General features: G+C 33.1%; 1 protein-coding gene across 2 annotated transcripts; it reads right to left on the bottom strand.

Moving 5' to 3' along the window:
* Positions 1-10,659: 10,659 nt before the first annotated feature.
* LOC137928638 (uncharacterized) lies at positions 10,660-23,324 on the bottom strand. 2 transcript variants are annotated; one of them, XM_068771556.1, is made up of 2 exons: positions 22,936-23,324; positions 10,660-13,279 (listed from the first exon to the last, which is right to left on the bottom strand). In XM_068771556.1, exon 2 carries the CDS (start codon positions 13,276-13,278, stop codon positions 12,790-12,792), a length of 489 nt encoding a protein of 162 aa, XP_068627657.1. In that variant the 5' UTR covers position 13,279; positions 22,936-23,324; the 3' UTR covers positions 10,660-12,789. The 2 variants fall into 2 exon arrangements, with proteins under 2 accessions (XP_068627657.1, XP_068627649.1); XM_068771548.1 differs by lacking the exon at positions 22,936-23,324 and adding an exon at positions 13,604-13,826.
* Between the last annotated feature and the right edge of the window lie 1,750 nt (positions 23,325-25,074).

Here is a 25,074-nt window from a genome sequence, read left to right on the forward strand (position 1 = left end):
TCAAGAAGTCGCTAAAAATAATTAGTAATGTTTGTTTTCTCATTCGTACAAATATTGTTCTCGTCTATTCGTACCCGGGCTTTTTTGCTTTACGAAAGTTCTACGGCTAACATATAACTTTAGGTAAATATATATTTTTTATATTCGGTCACTGTATAATAAACTGAGGCAAAAGTAAAATGAATTTTTTGGACCACTTGGAATTCCCTTGAGAGGGACCTTTAAAAACTTCTAATAATTGTAGTTCGAATTTTGTATTACAATTTTTACTACTTAAATTATATGTAAACTTAGAATTATACCGAAAATATATTACAATTACATTAATTTTTGGTTACTTACGTCTATCAGAAGCCGTTTTAAGTAAGAAAAGGACCAATATTTAGCCACTTTCGCACATGCAGAGTGCAGATGTCACTCTGTGTTTGGCACTAATCGGTGTAACAGTACTCCTGAAGATACCCCGTGGAGAAGTAAAACACATGTTGAGTGATTTAACGGTGATAGTTGTGTAATTCCCATTGTTTGCCGCATGCGCATTTATCAGCGGGCTGGCTGGCGGTGCACTTTGTTGCACGTCTACCACTGCATATGCGGAAGTGGCTAATTGGTCGTTTTCTTACTTAGGATGAACTTCCGCAAAATAACGCCCGATTCCATTAAATTAAATAAAGAAGCCGTTTATTCCCTTGTATACAGTCATAAATGTAACAGCATTAATGGTATTGGTTTAGTTAATAGCAATGTATTAATAATACATTGCAATATAAATAAGAAATACATATTTGTAGGTATTTATAATTCCATCTTGATTCTTCAACTCCTATAAATGGTTATAGATTACCGAAAAAAAAATGTTTCTTTTATCTGCCATACGCGAGATTGGGGTACAAGAACGATTTATCATACATTTATGTAACCTTTTCCATAACGAAGTTTGCAACTTTATTTATTTATCTATATATTTACGCTTTTTCACTTTTTGTAATATTGGAAATTGTCTTTTAGGCATTCCCTACAATTCATCTTAGAGTGGTGTACAGATAACAAATAGACAGTTATGTAATTATCGCGATAGGAAAATAATAAACGTATATAACACGTAATACGTAATAATTTTATAATTATTACGCTACCTAATATCTATTAACATCTATTTAAATTTTTGTGTGTAATTTTTGTTCCTATTTTGGAGTACATGAAATATATCAAAGACGTACACATATATTAAGTAATATACAAGTAGAGTGAAGATTACGTCGATTCTTGTGTCAAAAGATCTTGTAGCTTTTTTATGAACATATAACGATTTGGTGACTCTTTAATTCCGAGGGGAATTTTATTCCAAAACGGTACGCTTTGGAAAGAAAAATGAAAATGAACGAAGTCTGTTTTGTAACATGAACAATATAATAAAAGATTATTTGACGATTTACCTCATGATTGTTATAAGGAATTACAAGCATGAGGCTTACCTCATAATTATGAAAGAATAACGAGTATAAACAATATAGAGAAACATTTACGTAGTTGATCTCTATGAATGATTTCTTTGGCCATCATCAATTGTTTTTAACGAATCCAAATTATTTATTTGGAAAGAAAACTAATTAGTTTTTTACTGGTTATTAAATTTATGCTATGACTAGAAAAATACAATGTAACTTTTATTTTAGAATACTAGGTTACACGACTTAGTATATGATATCTCGGCAGTGTAAAGGTTACTAGATATTTTGGATGGCACGCGTTGTACACGACCAAGAAAGACCTTGCTCTGTTGTTCACCAAAACAAAACATTTACTAAGTATCGAAGCGGGAAAACCGTGACGATTTTGATTATGTCCGCAAACAGCACACAGAACTGTGACGTACCAGTGACAAGACCTTGGCATTGTGACGTATTTCGCACAATTATTACGGGTAAACACTACGATGTAGGTATATCAATTTTTTTTTCATTTAACGCTTTGTCGTCATCATCTGTTTATGCTCGGATAATTCGTAGTTCGGGTTTTCCGTCTGTAGGGATATTCTGTCACAAATATAGATAGGCAGTTTGCAGCAATAATCAATCATTTGAAATTATTTACTACTGCGCTTTCTTTCTCGCGAGTTTCATGCTGCCGGAATCCTTATTCAGTTTACTTATAGGTAAGATAAAGTTTTGATAAAGTAATTATGATCATGTAGATTGTTGCACAACCTTCTCAATATATCGTTATTATTATTTCAACTGTACGATACCCACAGCTGGGCAAAGTCCTCCGACAAACATTTCCAACATAAGCGGTTGATAGTGACGACTTTACCAAGATCAATTGTCTACCTTGTGGGTGGATGTCCTATGCTGTTTTTTGGTCTGAGATCTTCACTCCAAAGTCATAAGGCCCCAGCTGTCTACTATGTATCTTAGACACTGCTACTTTCACTTACCTATTCGCTGATTTATGTGTTTCGTTCGTCCACGTATCTCCGCATTCTTGATTTGTTCTCTTACAGAAATTCTTAGCATAGCTATGATTTACTGAGCGACTTTGAGCTTATCAGAATTTGAGGCCTCATGCATCATGTCAACCGAGTCTCCCATAGTAAGGCATAGGTTACAGGCATAGGTACATCCCATAGATCGCCACAATGGGTGGTCTCGTAGTACCCGCATTTAGCGACTTTCCGCGACCTTGACTATATCGTCGGTAGTAGTGGCTTATCAACGCTGTTAGTTAATCTAAAAAAATTGATTCTGAATTTATTTTTCTTTTCACATCATGTACTCTCTATGTTTATATTACGACCGTGATGAATTAACTGTTTACCATTCTTTCTTAGCTCTTATAAATATTTTATACCTCTTGTCAAATTTGATCTCCGTGACTTTAACACCCTCAAGGAGATTAAACGAAAAGGTGTAATATGAAACGCCTTCTGATTTTATTAGCACTCGAGATTATAGTATGGTGTAGTGGTTATTTGGCCACTGACGAAACATGTTTCGAGTTCTTTATATAATTTTTCACATATGTACTTGTATATGTAATGTACGGTACATTTTATTTCATACATGTTAATTTATAAAATAATATGTATAAATCATCTGTAATATATAGAAAAAAACTTCTATTTTCTTATTTATAACTATAGAATGTATTTACCGTCATTTTTAAATTTACTTATACTATGTAGGTTTTTATATTAAAAAAAAGGAGTATTATCAGTGCGGTTTCATTTACAAAATTGCTAAATAAGTCGTTAGAGCAGTCGAATGTTTGAGGTTTTAATTTTGAGAATCCTTGTTTTATATATTGTCTGATTACATGTTGGAAAGTTGCAAACTTAATTTATTTATAATATACATAAAATAAAAGAAACGATTATTTGTATCAAAACTCATTACAATTACAGCGGTTTTGAAATAAATTTCTTTTCTATGTTTAGTTGCGAGGTGAATATTCATACTTAAGACGGGATAACGTCCGTTGAGTCTGCTCGTTTTTGATTATTCAGTTTATGATAATAACGCAATTTTAAATAACCTGGTCAGTGCCGTGTTGAGACATTTTCTAGTTGCGTATATTTTTTAAAAAAAAATAATTAAAATCAATGTTTATAAGACACGGAGTCTAACTACAAGTGCCAACTGCGGGTAGTTGGAGGTGACATCATAATCATCATTCTAGGTCTTCGATTTTCAAAAGAATCGGTTGGAAGCGACCAGCGTCCAGCATCTACCAACGACCTTAATAAGTCAACTGTCCACTTTGTAGTCTCCATCAGTCTCCACTCCAGAACCTAAAGCTCCCAGCGGCCTCTGTGTTCTGGCCTTTGTCATTTTAATGTTACATCCCTTGAAATTTTATTATGCCTGTTCCCTTAGGACGGTTTGCTTTATAATTTGTGATCAGTGACAATGTTGTACCTCGCTCACAAGGTGTGTATACCGTGAAAGTGTAATGACGTATGATTATAATTTTCTGGCTGCAGCAGTATAAAGGGACAAAGGACTATGCCTTGATGTATCAAAAACGTAAGTAAGCGCCTAGATGAATAAATAGGCTTGTAATATTTCAATAAAATTAAGTTAACAGTAATGACATCGACGTAAGCAAGTAATGTTAGACAAACGACTTTCTATGTTTATTTATTAAATTAAAAGAAAATCAGTTTCACAATGCTTTGATGCCATCCGCGCTCTTATATATATATATATATATATATATATATATATATATATATATATTAATATCTATATACTCTAATAAACCCCCTTTAGTACGATAGTAGTTATCCACACTTTCTTTGTCTGTTATTATTTTTTAAACTAACACTCAGCAAAGTAGAATAGCAATTACACTGTTATACTGATACGGATACTGGTTACGTAATGTGATTTGAAACAGCAAAACTATATACATATATATATACACACACATATATATATATATATATGTATATATATATGTATATACACATATATATATTTATATGTATGTATATATATATATATATATATATATATATATATATATAGTTTTGAGAGAGAGAAATGCTAGAGTTGTGCTGTTTAAAATCACAGTACGTAACTAGTATCCTAACAGTGTAATTGCTCCAATTAAAATATGTCTATCAACATTTTACTTTGCTGAGTGTTAGTTTAAAAAATAATAACAGACAAAGAAATTGTGGATAACTAGTATTGTACTAAAGCGGGTTTATTTAGAGTATTGCATCCGAAACGGACGACGATGTCTGTTTGAACATTTGAGCGGAGCCTTCTTTAAATATTTGAGAAAGAGCTCACACCCAATACTGCCGCCTCAAAAATATTCAGTTTATAAAGGAAGTGACTTCTGAACGTCGTTATCACATGACTTCGTGAACACTTTTTTTTAAATTTACGTCCCAGATTTTAAAAGTTTTAATATGTAACAAATAAATTAATAATGTTTTAATCATTTTCAAACAATCGGAAATATAGCTTGTTTTTTAATATTATAGAACCAAATGGAAAATAATTCTACATGTTCATATTTCAGCTGAAAAAACTACGTACTTGTAAACAAAACAATTCCTTTTCTCTTTTAATTCCACTCCTAAATAACAAATGCTTATTATAGCAGAGTATTCATTTATAGTGGTTAGTAAAATGACATATTGGTCGTGTAAACATTCGAATCGATTAGAGCGTGTCGTAAGGCTGCGTTCACAAGGTTCGCATGTAATAACCAGGTATGAGTATAGTTTAATTATCTCACAATACGCTTGTGATATTACGTCTCGTTTGCGTGAGCCAGTCGGCTGGATACATGGCATTTAATTTGTTTTTTTGCTTTTATTTGCTTTGTTTCGATTTCCTCCACAATTTCTCATTTATTTGTGCGTTGTTAACACTGAAATGTCTTAGAATTGACTCTTTTAAAAATAGAATGCACGTACGTCACACCGTTCCGTCATTTATTTTCACAAATTGACAGCAACTTAAAAATTGCGTTTAAGCGTTATTATGTATTTAACACGTGAAAATTTTCGTTGTATAACTTTTTACGAATTTCGTTGCAGCCATAGTTATCAATAAAGTCACCTAGATTTCAGTAATGACCTGGAGTTATATAATATTACTCGGGTTCTAATTTGGCCATACTAATGTACGACATATTTCACGGGAGGGCCCTTCTACGACGACTACTGAACTAAAGTCGATGTCGTTTGGCACATGTTAGACTCTGACAGAAGAGTTACCCATTATTAAATTCGGGCAAGCTCGTAAGGAAGCTATGGGCTCAATGAATGTCATGTTAAGTTTGAAACTCAAAAACGCTGTCGCATTGATTGATGCCGTGGAATGTTATTTAAATTCGTTGGTGGTGTCTCAAATAATGTATTTGACACTTGTGGTGAAATTCGGATCTTCTACGAGTAGTTTGATTCTGAAACTAAAAGACAATCTATATAATAGGTCTTTATTTCAGAAGATACCTACAAACATTCAGAGAGCAAGAAGTATTGTTAAAAATATTCACCTTGTTCTTTGGCCATAACCACCATAATTATTCTCGAAAACATTAAAACAGTAACATCAGAGTGGTAAACTAGCATTTGTTTGCTTATTACTAAGGAAAAATTCAAGAACAACTTTCAAGCAACGAAAATCACCTTCGTTAACGCGTCTCCGCACATAGCCAAACGAATAATGAAGTATATGACTATGGTAAGTATTGAATTATTGAGATATCCTGCTCATATTCCTGACCTTGTACCAACGAATTTTATTTATTTACAAAAACAAAAGAAAAACTCCTCGAAATATAATTTCAAGTTGCCGAAGAAGCAGTGGTTGCGTTAGAAAACGCCGTGGAAAAGACCACACAAAAATAGTAGGTCTAATACTCTTAATAATAATTTTACAGCAAATAACGATACATACTCGTATATTATCACAGGGACTATTTTGTGTATACTTAGTTTGATTCAAAAACTTTTAACTAATGTTTATCAATTTCATAGTTAAATGTAAATTGTGCTGTAATAATATACTAATGATGACTAACAAAATCATTTACATTGTATTTGCTAGTGCGGTATGTCGAGTTATTTGTTTTCAGAAAATATCATAGCAAATGCAAGCGATAAGCGACGAGTATATTTCGAAGAAGATACGATACAATATTTGCCGGACAAACGCGCTGTTTCAACTTTTGTAATCAAGTGAAAGTGGCAGACGATTTTAGTGAGTGTCAAAAATGGGTAATAATAAAACTTAAGATGCGTTTACAACCAGCATTTTTTTCAAAAGGTTTGTTCAGTATATCATCATTATTTTTAATATAAACAAACACTTAGTAATTTTTTGATACTCTGCCGATATTTAGATTAATTACATTAACAGTTCAACTAATACTGTGTTATAGTGCATAACATACTATATTTTACGACAAAATGCGTTTCAACCAGAGGTCAAACAGAAATTATTAATATTTTACTCCAAATCTTAAGGGCCAATTACAACAATCGACACAAGACTAAGAGAACGGCTGTATCGTGCAAAACATAGGTGGAAACTGACAATTTCACAATGTAAGTCAAATCCTTATTCTATGTTAACACTGCGTAACTAAAAAAGAAAGGTTGTATATATTTTTTGGTATTAAATCTATAAAGCCAATACAGCAGTGAAACATTTTTAGGACAATGGAAATCGTTTTCTAAATTTATGCTCAATAAGTTTATATTTACGATATTTGATTAAGATGCAAAGGCATCAAGGCATTAAAGGGGTGAATATTTAGCTCGTCTACTGTCAATGAATATTTGGTACACTCTGTATAACATTAAGTCTTAATAATAAAGCGATACCGGTGCTCTTCCAGAAGTAATTGGCTTGTTGCATTCCAAAAGAAAAATTGATTATTGTAGCCCTTCCCAGAATGACCTCTTTATTGACTTTTAACACTTAAAATTATGGACTTTTACCTCTTTAAAGTTTTAAGCTTATAATCAATCAACCTGTATATTTGCTAGTCGGTTTGTATTGTATTTGGTATTCGAGATTCCATTTGTAAAGACCATGATAACATACATTACTATAAGCATGCTATCTTTATAAAAAATTTGCAAAAAAAAATATTTCAATTATACTTTCATAAATTGCACCTGGATGCTATTAAAAATGTAGCTCGGATTTTTACTAGCCATGATTCTCAGTTAGCCAACCGATCCTGTTTTATCGCAAGGTGCGCTACATTGTAGATGAATTATGTCAACAAAACATTAATGTAATTATCATTTGAAATATTCCAGACCGGTGTTTCCAGGTATGTTTTAATGGCACATTTAATCCGTACTCATCATCTGTGCAGCCGTAGGAAGTCCACAGCTGAATTCCTCGGTCTCTCAAATACATTTCCGAAAAGATCGGTTGGTAGTGACCTGCACCCAGCCTAACCATCTTACAATGTCGTCAGTTCTGGGGTTCTGGTGCTGTGCACACGCCGATCAGTGGTTTCCTACTTCTACTTGCCAATCAGTTGGGTTACATCGTTCATGTCTGATTATATATTCCACGTAATGTCCTTAAAAATAGATAGGAGCAGGAGAATTGTCGAAATATTTGAGAAGGTAGATTTCACCTTATAATTAAAAATATTAGATAAATACTTTTTATGTCAAGTAGTTGGTGTTATGCTCAAATGTGAACACACCTTTAATTAAAGACGTCTGGCGCGCAAGGTTAGTAGTTGATAGGACTTGTAGGTAACAAGTCGTGTCAATCACTGTCTGTGCGAAGTATTTACTTAGATGGCGAGGACAGATGCTAGATGGCGCTGAATCCATTATCGGCGTTTAATGGAGCGGTTTCCCAAATAATAGAATCTGCTATGTCCAATGTTAACTGCTGTCTATTTAATTATAACAATTAATTGTTATATATTCATTTATATTAAAGAACTAATTTGCAATTGTTATATTAATTAATATGTCTTGATTTTGCTATAGCTGATATTCAAAAATTACAACATCATCATCATCATCTTTTCAGCAGAAGGTTTCCAGGAGGCCCGTTTGGAACCGGCCTGTATTCAACGTGATGACTTTACGTACGTTTGCTATTCTGTAGTCTTCACTTTAAAACATTAAGGTTCGAGCCGCCGTTTGCTCTGCGCACTATGTGGCTTGCTCAATATTACTTCTTACTTGCCAATAAAGGGTTATGTTGGTTACTTTCGTCTACGGATCTCCTCAGTTCTACTTCGATCTAGTTGAGAAATCTCAAGCAGAAGTTAAAATTATCTTTAATAAAGATTATTTGGTGATATAAAGATACAGCATTGTTACAGCTAATGTTGGTACAAAGACGACGTATTTTAGATACTGATAATATCATACTCCTACAAAGGCGTCCGCTGAAAAACATCCAGTCTTACGTCATCACTAGAGAACGTATATTGACTCAAAATATTATGGAAAACACTTTTAAAATGTGTGGTTAGTGAAAATTTCAATCAAAACATTTGTAGGTATTTTGTCTATATGGCTATAGAGACATGCAAGCATCTGGTGGAAAAATATCCCTTGTAAAAAAATCTTGTCGCATATGATGTCCGAAAAAAGTCAACTCTAAGCGAATGTCAGGTAGTATCTTCCAGTGACAAAAACTATGATAGAAACATAGACTGCAAAAAACATTTTGGAGCGTACCTACTTGTGGGAGTAGTAGACAAACTACAATTGCTTGTATTAGATAAAGTTTTCGTACTTACTTTAATCAATTCACTATTAGTAATATACTCAAATTAGTAGGCAGATGCGTTGACAACATTCGGTACAGCGGTTGCGGTCGGGCATTAACCAAAACAAAACCATTAGACAATTAGGCAGTTTTATTTTTGGACGTCGTTTCAGTTATAAAGGACTTTGTTGCGTTTGATTAAAAATGAATTAAAAATTTCATTCTTTTAAACCTGATATGTGAGAAACAAGGTAGGGTTGTAAATAAAATAAGTTAAATTTAATTTAATATTTATTTAATCTCTTAGCCTAGGACAGGAAACATTTATAAAATAGCAGCTAATCATGATAATAAAATTATGATAACATTTACAGAACCTTTATCGTTCTCATCCAAAGATTTACATCGTTTCTTATTATATAACATGACAACTCAGTTATGCGGCAATGGTATATCTAAGTTAATAGAGTGCACCGTAAAACAACTTCATCTCGGATTATTATATGTCTAAAATCACCGACAACTTGTTCGCTTTATTTTGGTTTGTGTTTATATTTATAATCCGGGCATAAAATTTGTTTTGTGATTCACAAATTGTACGTTGTATGTATTTACATTTAATTTTTAATTGAAAATACGACCATTGAAACATAGTCTGAATTGGTTTTTGTACTAATTCTTTATATATTTTTTGTCTGTTTAATGAAGTCTTATCTGTTGTAATCTATTCGATTTACAAAAGACGATTATATGTTATCATTTATGTATCTCGTACAATTTCATTCCACGTTATAAAAAGTTGGTTCATTGTCAAATACTTTGATGGAATACGTAATAACTCTCTCATAACATTTCTGTTTCATTTATTATTATGATTATATTCCTTTGTGACAAACCAGCAGCAAGTCGTCGCCTTACTTAACTCGTTCAATGTAATTATCGAATAATACATGTACATTACTCGTTATATGTTATAGCAACAGTTGAATGCGAAACTCGGTAAGCAATGTATACTACGTAAACTGACAATTTTGCAATTCTCATTTGCATGTTACATGATAACTGTACGGAGATTGTATTGAATTATTCGATTACACTGGTTGCGCTGCGATCTATTATGAGCGCGGCACACGCTGTGTAAGTTGGCGCGTAATGTCTCTTCCATATATTTAGAGTCGTTGATAATTACAGATGACATTCTTTTTCACAAGTCAACAATCTTTTAATCTTTTATTATTTTCATCTACCATATATACAGTTTTGTTTCTTTTCGATTCATTTAAATACTGACAGAATATCTATTGACTTTTTGTTTTCATACCAGTATCGGAAACAGGTTTTATGTTTCAATTTTATTTCTTTTTGTTATTCGTCATTTAATTTTAATACAGCTGCGCAGAAATAAGGTATGTCGTTTTGAACAAAAATTAGAGTCTCAGTATTAAAAAATATTTATTATTACAGTAAAATTTCACAGTTCGCTTTCGAGTGAGTTGTTGAAACTTGGTCGTCCACTCGCTTATGAAATTTATTTTGCGCCGACACAGACGTGGCTCATTCAATACATTTACTGCTTAATTTATATGTGCGTGAACAACTGAATACATTTAGCACTGATACCGTTAGAGCTAACAAACAATGTATGCGTTTGGTTCGTTACTTATAAAGATTTACTATCATGTCAAAACCTTGATTTTTATAGGGCCTCCCTGCCTTCAGACCACGTTTACTTTAAATCAAATGATGATTACTTTATTTTAGACATAACAATCTCATATCGAGTTTTTTTTTATTTTCTTTATAAATATCAGAATTTTCGCTTACATAGACATGTTAAACTGACTGAATAACGTAGTACTTTGTTGGCACGCCCTCATTTTGCCTTCCACCACAATTCCAGGTGGAATGAAGGTCGGTGCGGAACGCTTAATTTAAAAATACATAATTCTTATCAATGTACAAACGCCATATAAAAAAGAAATACTATGTTTTTAATTGGTACAGTGAGGAAAGACATCTAAACGCACTACAGCCGGGTAAACGACTTCAAAATCCGGTTAATCCGTATAAAATCGCCAATGTAGAAAGGTAATCAATTTCTCAAAGCGTTACTCTTTACAAAGCGCAATGTCCAAAAAAGTCGTTGGATGGGGAAACTAGCACGAACACGACATACAGTCTAGGCTAATATCACAGGAGTGCTGGGAACGGTGCGGCCCGGCCCGTTCGCCCCCCGGCCACCCTAAGCCGCCTCCTTCACGCCCATCGGCGCCCCCATCTACCCGCGACTTCCCTAAGGTACCCACTTACTATTCAGAGGGGGCGAAGCGAGCAACTACCGATATATTTTGCGACAATTAAGATTTTAATAGAAAAACTCCCTCAGTCTTCCTTGCATGGAGACACAAATTGCACAACAAACGTAATATCGCTATACGGTAACCAGCAATATGAACGTATAAAATAAATTAACAATGATACAAAATAGTTACAAAACAACGCCCGTGATAATATAACGATAAGAAACTATGAAAGCGACGAAAAAAAAAACATGTCAACCTATTCATAAATAGAAATGGTAACACTGCGTAAATCATGTGATAAGTTAACGCGAAAGAAAATATAGAACGTCCAACTAAACAAAAATGTTAACGCAACGAAATAAATAAAAGTTGTTCGTATAAATGCAATGCTTCATCAAACATTTGGCTGTTGGCCCTCAAACGTTTGCCCTTGCCGGTCGCCGCGACTGAGGCCGCGCGGCTCACGAGCCGCCTTCGCTCTACGCGCGTCATAACTCCCAAAACGCTCTTTTTCTTTTGTTTTAGTTACGAGCGAACACCTCGTCACACGTTACATTCGATGGCCTACTGGGCCCGGCTTCATGCATGCACGCTCACTCGCCACTCAACTTTTACTTTCGAATTTTTGTGGAATGCTGCAAATGAATCTCATTTTTATATATAATCGATAAAATTAACTTGGCCACCTCTAACGCGACTCATTTATGAAAGAAAACAAAAAAAAATAAGAAAAATATTTAAATTTCGGTAGATTTCGCGACCGTTCCCAGACATTTGCACTATCACTTATTATCTATTAAATTAACTATATAATACAATAATGTAACATTAAGAACTTAAAATTATGTCTCCGACGTAACCCATACAACTCTCTGCATAATTCTCGTTCACCACACATCAAGAAGCGGTCTAAACTCTGAGTCCTCCGATGAAACAATCATCGAACACTAACGGGAGCGCGCCCGCGGCTGCGCCTGAGCAACTTTCACTAAATAATAAAAAACATGCTAACAAAGTAAGTACTCTTCTTAAACAACAAAGAATTGGCTATACGTCGAGTGTCCGGGCTATGTGGTATGGTGCTCGTCGCCTGTCACAGCGTTCATTTGAGTGCGACCCGGATCGTTTGGAGCGCGGTCCGGGTCGATACGAGCGCGTGCGTCCGGAAACACGGTCAACTTTTCGAGCGCGTTCGGCTCGAGCACGTCTCATTCCGATTGCTGGCGTCACAGCGGCGTGTGGAGTTGCGTGGCGCGGCGCGGTCATGAGTCGAGTACCGTGAGGAGGCCCGGAGGAAGCAGCGGGACGTCCTGTCGCGGCAGCTGCCTCGCTAGTTGCGCGCAGCCGAGGTTCGCGTCGCCCAACTCTGGTATGGCGTCTAACAACGCCAGGCACTCGTCCTCGACCGCTCGTCTAGCTTTCTTCCCCACCCAGGAGTCGTCGCATTCTTCTCTGGCGCGTCGTCTCCTCGCCTCTTTTTCCTTGCGAGCTTCTTCGCTGAGTCGGCAATAAGTGTTATTAATGCATACCGATCGGCGAAGGTCACGCGCCGGATCCTCGATATTTTCCAACTTTTGCGAACAGATCTCGATGACCCGCTTGCGTTCCTCGTTGGCTCTAAGCCTGGCTGAGATCATGGAGAGCTTTGGGCGCGCCGCAGGCTCGGTGCGCGGCGGGCCGAACATTTCATCTTCGAAGGCGTCGGCGATCTCCGCCCCGCGCGCGCTCTCCCGCTCCTCTTGCGGCGTCATTCTGTAACAATCACACGGACACATTAGCACTCGTTAGCTCATTATTCCCGGCCGCTTTAATTTACACAAAACATTACCACCGTTTCCAACGAACGTTGGTACGAACAAATCTTTAAATATTACTTTATATAATCACGATAAAGAATATTTCAAGGTATCGACAACTTATTTCCTTAATTCTATTCCAATAGATCGAGGAAAGTATATAGTGAATTAATCGAGTATATAATAACAAAGCATCAAAGACAAAACAGGTCAAGACACGTAATCGGATAAGTGAACAAACTTTATAATTATTTATACAGATCGTGATATTAATACGCACCTCGATGATAAATCAGAGGAGAAAATAAAAAATCCGGACATAAACATTGTGAATTGAAAATAATCTAATTAAAGTTTTAAACTGCTACACCAATGTCACAGATAAAGTTCAAAACACTGGCACTCAACAGCGCGATACACCTCGTCCTCGACGATGAAAAAGTATAAAGGCAAAAGTGAAACAAAAATAAACCGCGACGGTTCCGACGTGTGCGCAGCGAGGCGGTCACTCGGCGAATGACAATATACCTCGCTGTAGATAAGACATTGAAAAAGCCAATTGCGTCATTGGCTACGTACGTGTAGAGAGGAAGCGGGTGACGTAGGCCGTAAACCGTCATTTTAGTCGCTATTGACTGACATGACTCGTTTTGTTTCTTTACGACACAAAAGTTTAAAAACTACGGGACAATCCACTAATTTGTACTTTAAGATTTATAAGCCACAGTAAATCAAAATGAATGTGCCTTCAAACAGATGCCTTATAACACGAGCTACCCGTAATAAAAAATGTAGCAAATGTAAAAGTTTTTTTAAATCCAAAATTTTAGTTTTATCATATCATTATAAGACAACGACAAATTAAACGAGGAATGACCGCAAAATTTTGCACATTAAATCCCCAATTCGTATGTATTTTTCTTTCATTTAAACAAAGTAACATCATTCATTAATTCAATAATTTCTCTACTTAATTTACATTCAAGACGATACAAATGGTAAAGGATAAAATGAGTGACCGTTAGGCGACTACGACTAAAATCAGAAATTACTTGCACAAAACTTTAATTCGTCTTTGTTTCAGAGTAAACATTGAACAAGTTTAAGAACTGCGAACAACATAACTCACGCAACTTGTAATTACACAATAATCATTTTCGGTAGCGCAATATTAGCTAAGGCCATGAAATATTAGTCTTACCGTTGCTAAAATATTAACGATGTATTTGTAATATTTACATGTTCTAAATTTAAAATATATGAATTTAGTAAGTTTTGCCAAAAAATTTACATGGATAATGAGTAAGTAGTTTTAAACTCGAGAATGTGCCGGACAACGTCAAAGGGTATTTGAATGTAAACCAATCACGAGACAGAATGTGAAGAGGAACGCTGAGTCACTGACGGGAATTCATCTTTTATATATTTAGAATGTTGAGCAATTAGATGAAATGTAATCGTCAATTTGCAATACATATATTTATACAGTTAATAATAACTTCTACAATAGAAGCTGCCGTCACTATAATAGGACGCCATTACTAGACAGTTAAAATCAACTTCAACTCAATTTCATTGTAATTTTCAATAAAAAATAAAAGACTTGAAAATTGTAGCTACATAATAAGTTACGAAATCTATTACAGTTGAAGTTAAGAGTTTTAAATTAGATTCAAATAATATTACCTAATGTTCATACAAGAAAGCGTGTACAAAGAAACAAAGCGATGGTCTAGATTAGAACAAAAAAATCTTGATTGAAAAATAAATGATAAAGTGCCCTTTGAGATAACAAGGAGCAAAGTATTGAGTGTACTTGAGATTTGATAATGTCACCGCCTTCCTTCTCATTGAGTTACCAACACAAAAAAATTCCAACCGTTACCTAATAAAGCAGTGTTGTAACTATTAAAATTTCATTTATGTAGGTACGCGTAGCAATAAGTTGGCAAAAGAAAGTTGACACCGATGCAAGTATTAATATCACGGTCCAAACTATTCTATCTATATGGAATAGTCAAATCAATTTGAAAAAGGAAGTCTGATTAAAAACTTGTTAAGTTATTGTAAAAAAAATACATTTCATCTACTACTAAAATTTTTTAGTTAAAACTATTTTGAAATTTTAGTAACATATTGTCAAAAAATTAATAGTTCTTAGCAATTGTAATCGCATAAAATACTTGGCTTGCTTCTTGAACACGTATTAGTGGGACTACATTAGTGTCGATCTACGTTGCGATGAACGTGTATCTTTTTAAGAACATCTACGTATTTAAACTTACTGTTTCGAAACGAGTACTATAACATACATATGGGTGGTTTAGTCAATTTAATGCTGATGGAAAATGCGTGCTCGAATAGTTTCGCATGCGAAATAGTAATCTATTTGATCAAGTTAAACATTGACGTTAAATTTAATATTTAATCTATGTACCACCCCACACGAGGAAAACAAACGAAGGTAATCGTGAATGACGTTCTATTGAAACGATGATTCAAATTTCGAACTACTATAGAGTTCACTTTTTTTTCCGAAGCGCGCGCGATGACATCGCCGGGTGTTGCCGACCTCGCCAGTTACGATCCAATAAATCTTGCCCGACTCGACTCGACTACCTGCACTTTCTTTTCTCTGTCTCACTCGACCCCGTGCACGATAGCGCATTTGAACGCTACAAAAATCGTCATGATTATTTTGAACACACTTTCGTTGCCTTTTTTGAAATAGTAAGTACTGTTACAGAATGCGCTTAAACGTTAACTACCTGTGTTGTCCTTCCGTCATAAATGTAAAAGTACATAATGAGTCTCTTAATAAGGTAGTATAGTTTAAATATTAGTAACAATCACTGCGTTAGTTTCAGTTCTTGGTTTGTATTACATACTACAAGACATTTTTATTTATTTGACTTGATAGTCGATCGATAGTACTTACATTATGCGAGTACTGGTTAGTAGGTAGGTAGTTTTAAATTTTTCATTAAAAAATTTAATCAGTAATACTTAACAATAATGTTGCATATGTTCGCGACATGCGAAATAGGTGACGTCATTGAAATAACCAGATCAATATTGCATCACAATAATTATTAGCAGAAGTGGCCAGTGAAGCTACGTGACGGCAAGTCGAATTGTTATCTCCCTGTCGACATGAAGTAACAACTGCCACAACTTAATACTGCAATAATATAAAATTACGAATTGGAATGGTTGTGAGGGTAATTAAAAAAATATACAAATATTCCGTTGTTAATTTGAACATTTTTAAATAGTAAATTACAAAACAAGCAATTTTATGGTTATAAAGAAAATTACCAGCCTACACGATAAGACGCACGTACGCATAAAGCGCGGAGACAAAGTCAACTTATTTAAAAAAAGAATATTAGAAGAATGATTATCATTTTCATTTTCAATTTACATGAAGTAAAAAAAAATTCGATATAAATAGGTTATGAACGAATTATTTATTAAATATTAAAATAAGATTATAAAATTTGTAAATTATTATTTTAAAAGAATAGTATTTCATTACGAACTTTGTGTTAAAAAAAAATTAGAAATATAGTAGATTACAACACGTTGTGCTCTGAGTCGATAAAGAATTTGGGCCATGTTTTACGATCATAGAATTCCCTAAACTTGAAATAGTGTACATTTGAGGCCAATTTTAATATGCTTATCTACTTGTTTAGTGACCTTTACTGGATTTAAACATCTGAGATCAAATAGACAAAGTAAAGAGACACAACGTTTTTATCAAACGCGTCTACATAAAATCAACCTAAAAGCGGAGCCATTGAATTCTAATTAGCTAATTACTAAGCAAAGGCGGTTCTCTTTTAGTGTTACTTACGTCAAGTTTAATCTAGGCCTGTCGTTTTTGTTTCTACGTCGTCATGGCTTAAAACGTTACAGCAAATTAAAAAATTTTGTAATATAAAAAATATTATATTACGTAACTTAAGTATTTTAGCATTGTGTGTAACAATTACTTTGCCATGTTAACATAAATAAACAAATGAATAAATATAACGCAATGGATTTAAAAAAAAATCGCTCGTTATAATAATATTGAATATCAGACTTTAATTACAAAAACTTAATGGTAATGTAAATACGAAGTCGAAATTGTGTGAAAGTGCAAACATGTGTTAAATTAGTAAAATCTCTAAAAGAAATATACTTGGTAAAATCTAGTGGTACCACTCTTGACAGAGAACGTCTATGAAGACGCTTAAATATCATTTTGTTCCGGTTCAAAAGGTTTGTGTTTAGGGAAATTGCTGGTCTAAAAGATGTCAATGATGATGATATCTCAATTTGATGAGGACTAACAAGATATTATAGTAAAAAAAAGGTAGCTTTTATTAGTATAGGGAATTTACTTACCATCAGGTAAACGCCCTTCTATAAATTATTCGCCGGACAAAATTAATACAGGGCGTTTTCAGCCGCACACAAACGAGGGAAAGGGACAAACGATTGTAGTGGGCGTTAACAATTGTTTAAGGATGCATTTACCAATGGCTGCATTTTTAAATAATCTGTCAGTAACATTTTTTAAGCCACAAAAATGACTTTCTCTTACACTACTTACATAAAAAAATAAAATATCTATTACGCCCATATTACGGTAAGCTCCATTGCTTTTGAGTCTATGACCTCTATAACATTTTGTAATAGAGGGATAAATATGAGTCCAAAACCTCGCGAAGTCGTAGGGTAAAATAAAATAATCAACATCGGAGCAAAATAACACGTTCGAAATGTATTAACGTCATGTGTAGATTGACGTTTGTGTAAACACATCCTTAGCTCGTTATTATTAATCAACGTGATAAGTTGTGTTTTATTTCATTACTTGTGCAAGTTGAACCCAATAATTTATATATTTTTTCATTGTCGTCATCTCGGTTGACAAAAAATGCCTTTATTTTCTTCTGTTGCTTGATTTTTCGAAGTTCTTGTAATCGTTTCAAAATAGTGATATTATTGTCATCTCCACCTTTTTGCATTGATTAGGCGTATTGCTTTTGTTCAGTGTGCCTCTCTATAGGTTTTATTTCAAGAAGTGGAAACATGTCTGATAATTATACAAATTTAAATATTGATTGAAGTAGTTGTTAAACTCTTCAGTTTTGTTTATAGATGTGAAAATGTTAACATATGTATAAATAATTCATATTGCGATTTAAGAATAGATTTAAGAATTGGTCTTGTTGCAACAGTTTCTTTTCATTTTTATGCAATCATCGCAAATCATAAAATCATGATGATGATATTTGTGCCGTGATACGGTTACATAATCGATTTTTCTGAATTTTAATTTTCCATTTTATTTTATTTTTTGTATTACTCAGTTTATGTGCCAGTTTTAATTAACTTAAACGCACAGTTTAAAATAAACCTACGGTACGTGTAACAACCGCGCTGACCCCGCAAGTGCTCAAGGCAGGTTTTCGGCTCGGCGCAACGACCGACGGGAACGACCGAATCTTTCAAATGGAAACTTTGCTATGTTTATCGGTTTTCGTACAAATTCATACGTCGCGGTCGATTATGACGTGAACGGTTAATGTTTTTGAATTTAAGACCTAGCGTGCTGTTTTTTTTTCATGACAGTACACGATAAGATCATAGAGGTTGTTAACTTTTTCGTTTCAAAAAATAAATAAAAATTCTTCTCGTTATTTCAGTGTCATATTGTTCTTAAATGAAATATTGCGACTCAGTTTATCGTTTGTGCCATAAAACATATTTTTCCACAAATTTAATTGTTTGATGCAGGTATAGTATTCTTAAAATTGCATATATGTATTTGATTTAATTGGGGGATTATAAAAATCAGTAATTTATAAGTACCACATTTTAACTACTTGTATGGAATTGTGTCTAACGATTTATTTTCTTTATCGTAGCTAAATCGATTTTAAAAATAAGTGATTTATAAATTCCAAATCGTAATATAATATTTAAACTATATCCACAAGATTACATCTTAAACAAAATAATTTATTAATTACATTTGACCTTTATTTTCTCCGTTATTAAAAAGTTTTTCAAATATGTTATGGAATTTAATAAACCACAGCAAGAAAAGGCGGCGGCGGGGGTTGTGTATTTTATAAACGTTATACGTTTTCACAGGGAAAAGGGCAAAGGTAGTTTTAGTTCTGCCATTATAATACTTTGCGTGGTTTTGTTGGATGTTTATTAAATTATCATCCTATTAAATTACGTTAAGCGTACTAATATTCTTAATAACCGCTACATTATAATACCTCGAGAATCGATTAAAGGACAGTGTAATGCGTAAATGTGTTAATAGTTAATAAAACTACTTAATTTTCTTTTTTGTGTATAATTTTACTATGTAATTATTTATCTCATTATCTGAGACATGATGTTACATAGCTCTAATATGTAAAGCTAGTTAGTTAGGTTTAGCAATAAAAGCAAATAAAAAGTAAAGAAAACGTTATGCCTTAGTAAATAAATATTCTAACTGTACCCTAAAATTCTATGTCATGTTCTATGACATTTTTAAATTTAGCAAGTAGCTTATTTTTTTTGCGTCCAGCGTCCGATTACCTTTGCAAGGTCGTCTGTCTACCTTGTGGTGGACGGCCTATGTTACGCTTGCCGATACGTGGTCTCCACTCAAGAAGCCCACGGTTACAGAGTCCTTGGTAAAATAATTTTTTATTGGTCATTAAAAACTACACGTAAATGCGAATTAACAGTTAATTTCAGCGCACAACTAAAAACATAACGTCATTATCCAAAGCCGACAACTCGACGGCGCGGTGAAGCAATCACTTTGAATCAGAAATATGTGGAAATAAATTAGTCCGATCAATCAGTCAATTGTTGCTGCAACAATATTGCTCCACTTGCCACGGCTAAAGGAAAACGACCTCTTTCTTTGTTGGAGAGCAGGGCGTGGATTATATTCTATACTCTTTTTCCTGAAATTTATTACAAGCAGGAAGATTCTTCGTTAAATGTGGTCTATTGTACGGATTCCGAAGTAAGGTTAAATAACGAATAAAGAAAAAAAAATGTCTATTAAATAATTATTTAGTAGTACACATCAGTGAATGTTGAGTTAACGCACGGTATTTATCAATACCGTTCCGACTTGATAGCGCATTATGTAATGAATATTGCTGATAGCCAGCCAAGCAGAGGTGCATTGCGAAGTTTTATAACGACAAAATACTTGAAAATAATCTACTGGTCTTTTTTCAAAATCGACATTCGAAATTCAATTTAAATAATTAACTTTCAAAGAATTATCAATTTCTCTAATGATGACGGAAATATATACAATAATAATTTCCGTAATCGATTTAGACAGTGCAAGTTTGCGTAATATACTGAATTATATAATCATTAAAAACATTATACAAACTAGCTATTAACAATGTCGAACGCTTAACTGCAGACAAATAAATCGAGTGCAGATATATGTTAATATTCAATTAAAAATAAATAAACATCGAATTTTGGTCCTGTAAGGCAAAGGAAAGGTAAAAAAACCGTTAAAATGTAACTGTTACTTCGCTGTATAAGCCCAAGTAATCGAAATTAGCATACGCAATGTAAATATACATCGCTCGCTTACACGGAACTGCGAAAGAGCAGGACGCTTAAAGTCGGACAATGGATGCAGTAAAAGAAATAAATCACTGATAATGGACAACTGGATGAATACGACAATTATTAAAATGTTCAGGCCCGAAAACTTTATTCCTTTTATCGAATGCAAATAAAAAATTCTTTTAACGAATAATAAAACTTAAATAACTTGTATTATTTTATAAAATATACATCAATTAATATAGATATACATATATATTTTACTCTCTACAAATATATTTTAGATGGGCACTAAACAGTATTAATTCTACCCAGTCTATCTCTTACAATCGCGCCATCTTGTGGAACTAACGGGAGATTTCAAACGCGATTAGTCGAATTGAAAGTTCACATTTTTTAAAAGTAAAAATAATATGACGATAATAAATATATACAATAAAAATGTAAAACATGCTAAAATGCCTATAATGTCGAATAAAAGAAGAATTTTAAAATCGACCAATCACGCAACTCAAACGGTTTCTAGTCTGCATTACAAGGATGCTTAACTCCATTGCTTACATTATGAAGCGATAAATAATTACTCATACGATAATATATTTCAGTACTCATTAAAAGTTTATGTATGTTAATCAAAATCTTTACACAATTTTCATTGAAAATATTGATTATATAGTTAAAAGGATATACATAAATATAAAATAATATAATAGTATTAAGTAATAGACACTTAATCAAATCAGTTAAAAATAAATATACGTTGCAGTAATAATATGATTAATAATAATTAAAAATAAATTTGTCCAGTATTTAAAACGGCTAAGTTAAGTATAATGTTTGCATAAAAATAGAGATGTATGAAACCATTACATTTTAGATCATTAAACTTTTTAATTACACTTAAAACAACTGAGAGAAGTATATATAATTATTAAAGAAACATTGAATTCCAAAAAAGAAATGAATAAGTGCGCTAAAACTATTTTAACATGTACCTTGGTATAACAAGGTACTAATATTAAATTTGCTGTTTTCGCTGAACATAAGATATATTCAATTTCATCTAAGAAGCGAAACTAAGTTTAGATTTTGTATTAAAGTAAAACATCAATTTATATACAATTTATGTAATTTAAAATCTATTAAAAATTACGTAAAAGTGTAAGTGTTATTAGTTTTTAATAAGATAATCTTTAAAACCAGAATACCGAAGCAAAATAATCTTGTATAAAACAAAGATATATCTTATTACGAATTTAAAACTTTTTTATGATTTCTAGGGCGGGGTCAAGTGTAACTTTTGTGTTACTTTTAAGCTGGAACAGCTTTTAATGGAGTCAAGAATCGCGCCTGGGTACTTATCAACTAATAATGCCGCATGACGCGTCCCTATTCCGAAAATCTCAGAATCAGATCCGAAATAATTCTACCCATATATCGCAACATGCGCGAAAGAGATAGACTCCGGAGTTACGAACAAAAGGATGGGTCAGGTAGAAATTGACAAACACGGTCTATCACATCTTGAGAAAAATAATAAATATTTTAAGCGTGATTAATAACCATTGTTTCACAAGTCTGAGGACGGACTAGATCGATTACGTCACTATAATGCCCACACATTTTTAAAATAGTTATTTTACATACGCTAACAGCAAAGTTTATTAAATAAAATAAACGACATTAATTCGCTAACAAAATCTATTATGGTGAGTGCATTAATAATTAATCATCTCTAAAGCGCTTCCATTTAACAACTTGCTTTTGAAAATGGTTTAAATGGAGCATCAAGGTGGCGACGTCATGTGTGGGTAGCATTCTTAAATCGGATGTATGTAATTTTTTTATAAACAAACTTAACCGACATATTATTAAATAAAAAAATAAAATATTCCCATAAACACACTATAAACACGCATGAACACAAAAGTCGATCTATTAACAAAACTTAAAATATAAAACTTATTATAAAGCAATTAATATAAAAGAATAAACATTATTTACCTCAATTAAAAAAAAGGTAAAGTCCAAATAAGTAGCACTTTAAATTAAAAATAATGGTAACGCACTAAACAACTCGAAAACCGCACGCTTAATTTAAACATAATGCCAACCTCAACGAGCTGTATCACATGAAACGATCAACTTAATACTTGTCCAAACAGGCGAGAGTACATAACTAAATTAAGCGGGATCTGTCCGGACGTGTGCGAGTGATGACTTCGCGCGCCAAACTGCCTTACGTTCCACTCCGCACAGAAGTTCCAGCGAGCCACCGCGAAGAGGGCGCCCCGCGCGCCTTGCCGACCCTTCCAAGGATACCTCATTATCCTATCTGTAATCCATGCCTTTTTTGATAATTTTTATTTGTCTAGTTGTTAAACTGTTACAGTTAGTTATAACATTACCGAAACACTTAAACATTAAACTTTCTTTTAATAGCTAATGTTTATCTCGATGTCGGATTATACATATAAAGTTTTGTTGAGAGATATTAAAGATGACAGGGAAAGTAAAATTTTTAACGGATGTAGACTGTACAAATAGTTTTAGAGACTAGTTTGCGGGTACAACGCATTTAGCTTAAACAGTGTCCAAGGTTGCGTCCAGTGCTGTTATTGTTAACGTAATCAAGTTGCCAAAAGAAGATAACGTTTTTAATTATTGTCGCACAGTGTTCACGGAATAATGTCTAAATCGAATGTAAGGTACATTCTCACAAGTCGTCGCGGCTGCATACAGTTCATTTAAATTTGAATGGGAGCCAAGCGGCGACAAGCGGGCAGCTGCTATATCGACCCTCAAATTGCCACACTCAATCATGCGTGAAGGTGCATAGACCGCTTTGAGCCGTAATAAACTTCCTTACAAACTGCTCTTATTGTCTTAAATTATTGCACACATAATTAAAATTTATTAATTAACATAATGAATAATAACATAACCATTTAGCATTTCATTCACTAACATGATCATTTCGTTAATATTTGTATACAGGTTGATTGATTGCTAGTCTAAAACATTTATAGTTTTTACACCTAAAACCTAATCAAACTGTGAAATGCAGTGCGATAAGCCAATAACTTATAGCAGTCTGTCTGCAGACAGATAATACACAACTATTTATTTTAATACGTTATAATTCTAATTTACAAAAAGCTTTTTTTTAGTATATTGTCATTACGTTAATTATTATATATCTCTGAAACCATTGATTTTTGTATTAGGTGTAATACATTAATTGAACAGCAAATGAGCTGTTCATTTACGTTTTTGAAGCTTTGCAAAGCTTTACGAAATTCCTGATAACGTTTTGTCTTGTAGAACCATTGAGATATTAATTAGAAAACAAAAATGTAATGTTTTCTAATTATCCTCTGTTATAACCTATTTTGATAATGATGGAGTAATTAACTAATTGGTTGACAATGACCCACAAAACATATTAGCCCAACGTGCACTGCACTTAACCGACTTTGAAATTAATTAAAAATCTCACTAAAGATTGATACCAGCAATGTTGAATTTAATACCTACAACGTACATTATTAATTAAAAATTGTGAGTTCAAATGATCTGCAACGAATACAATGAAATTTTAGTTGTACTATAATAAACTCTTGTACTGATCGTGTAACAGATATTTAGTATATATATAGTGTATAACGTTAACATGTTATTTAGTAATTTTGTGAAAATAATTGAAATTTATTTTCATACCCCGATAAAAATATAATGAGGATTTCAAACATTATTTAATTTTTTTTATAAAAAACACCGTTGTCTACCTTAATTTAAACTAAGAATGGTTTGTATTTAATTTCTTTTCATAGAATGTTACCATTTATTATTTAAATTTAATTTGTTTTTATAATAAAATTTCAATTATCTAAAAAAGAAACAAAAGTTAAACACGATAACACTAATATGTAGAACAGTACGTAAAAACCTATATTTCCTATACATTTTTTTTATTTAAATAGTCACGAAATTATCAAACTGCCATCGTAGTTTTCACATATAAAATACCGCGTTGTCAAACTATGAGTTAAATTAGAAGTAATGATTAGAAAAAAGGAAAAAAAAGCAGTGAAATTAAAGTAAGTAACTTAAATGAAAACAAATACAGTCTAATTTACTATG

This window comes from Battus philenor, unplaced genomic scaffold (assembly GCF_028537555.1).
Source record: "Battus philenor isolate CCGP_79_NKW_IND1 unplaced genomic scaffold, ilBatPhil1.0.hap1 SCAF_11, whole genome shotgun sequence".
NCBI classification, from domain to species: Eukaryota; Metazoa; Arthropoda; class Insecta; order Lepidoptera; family Papilionidae; genus Battus; species Battus philenor.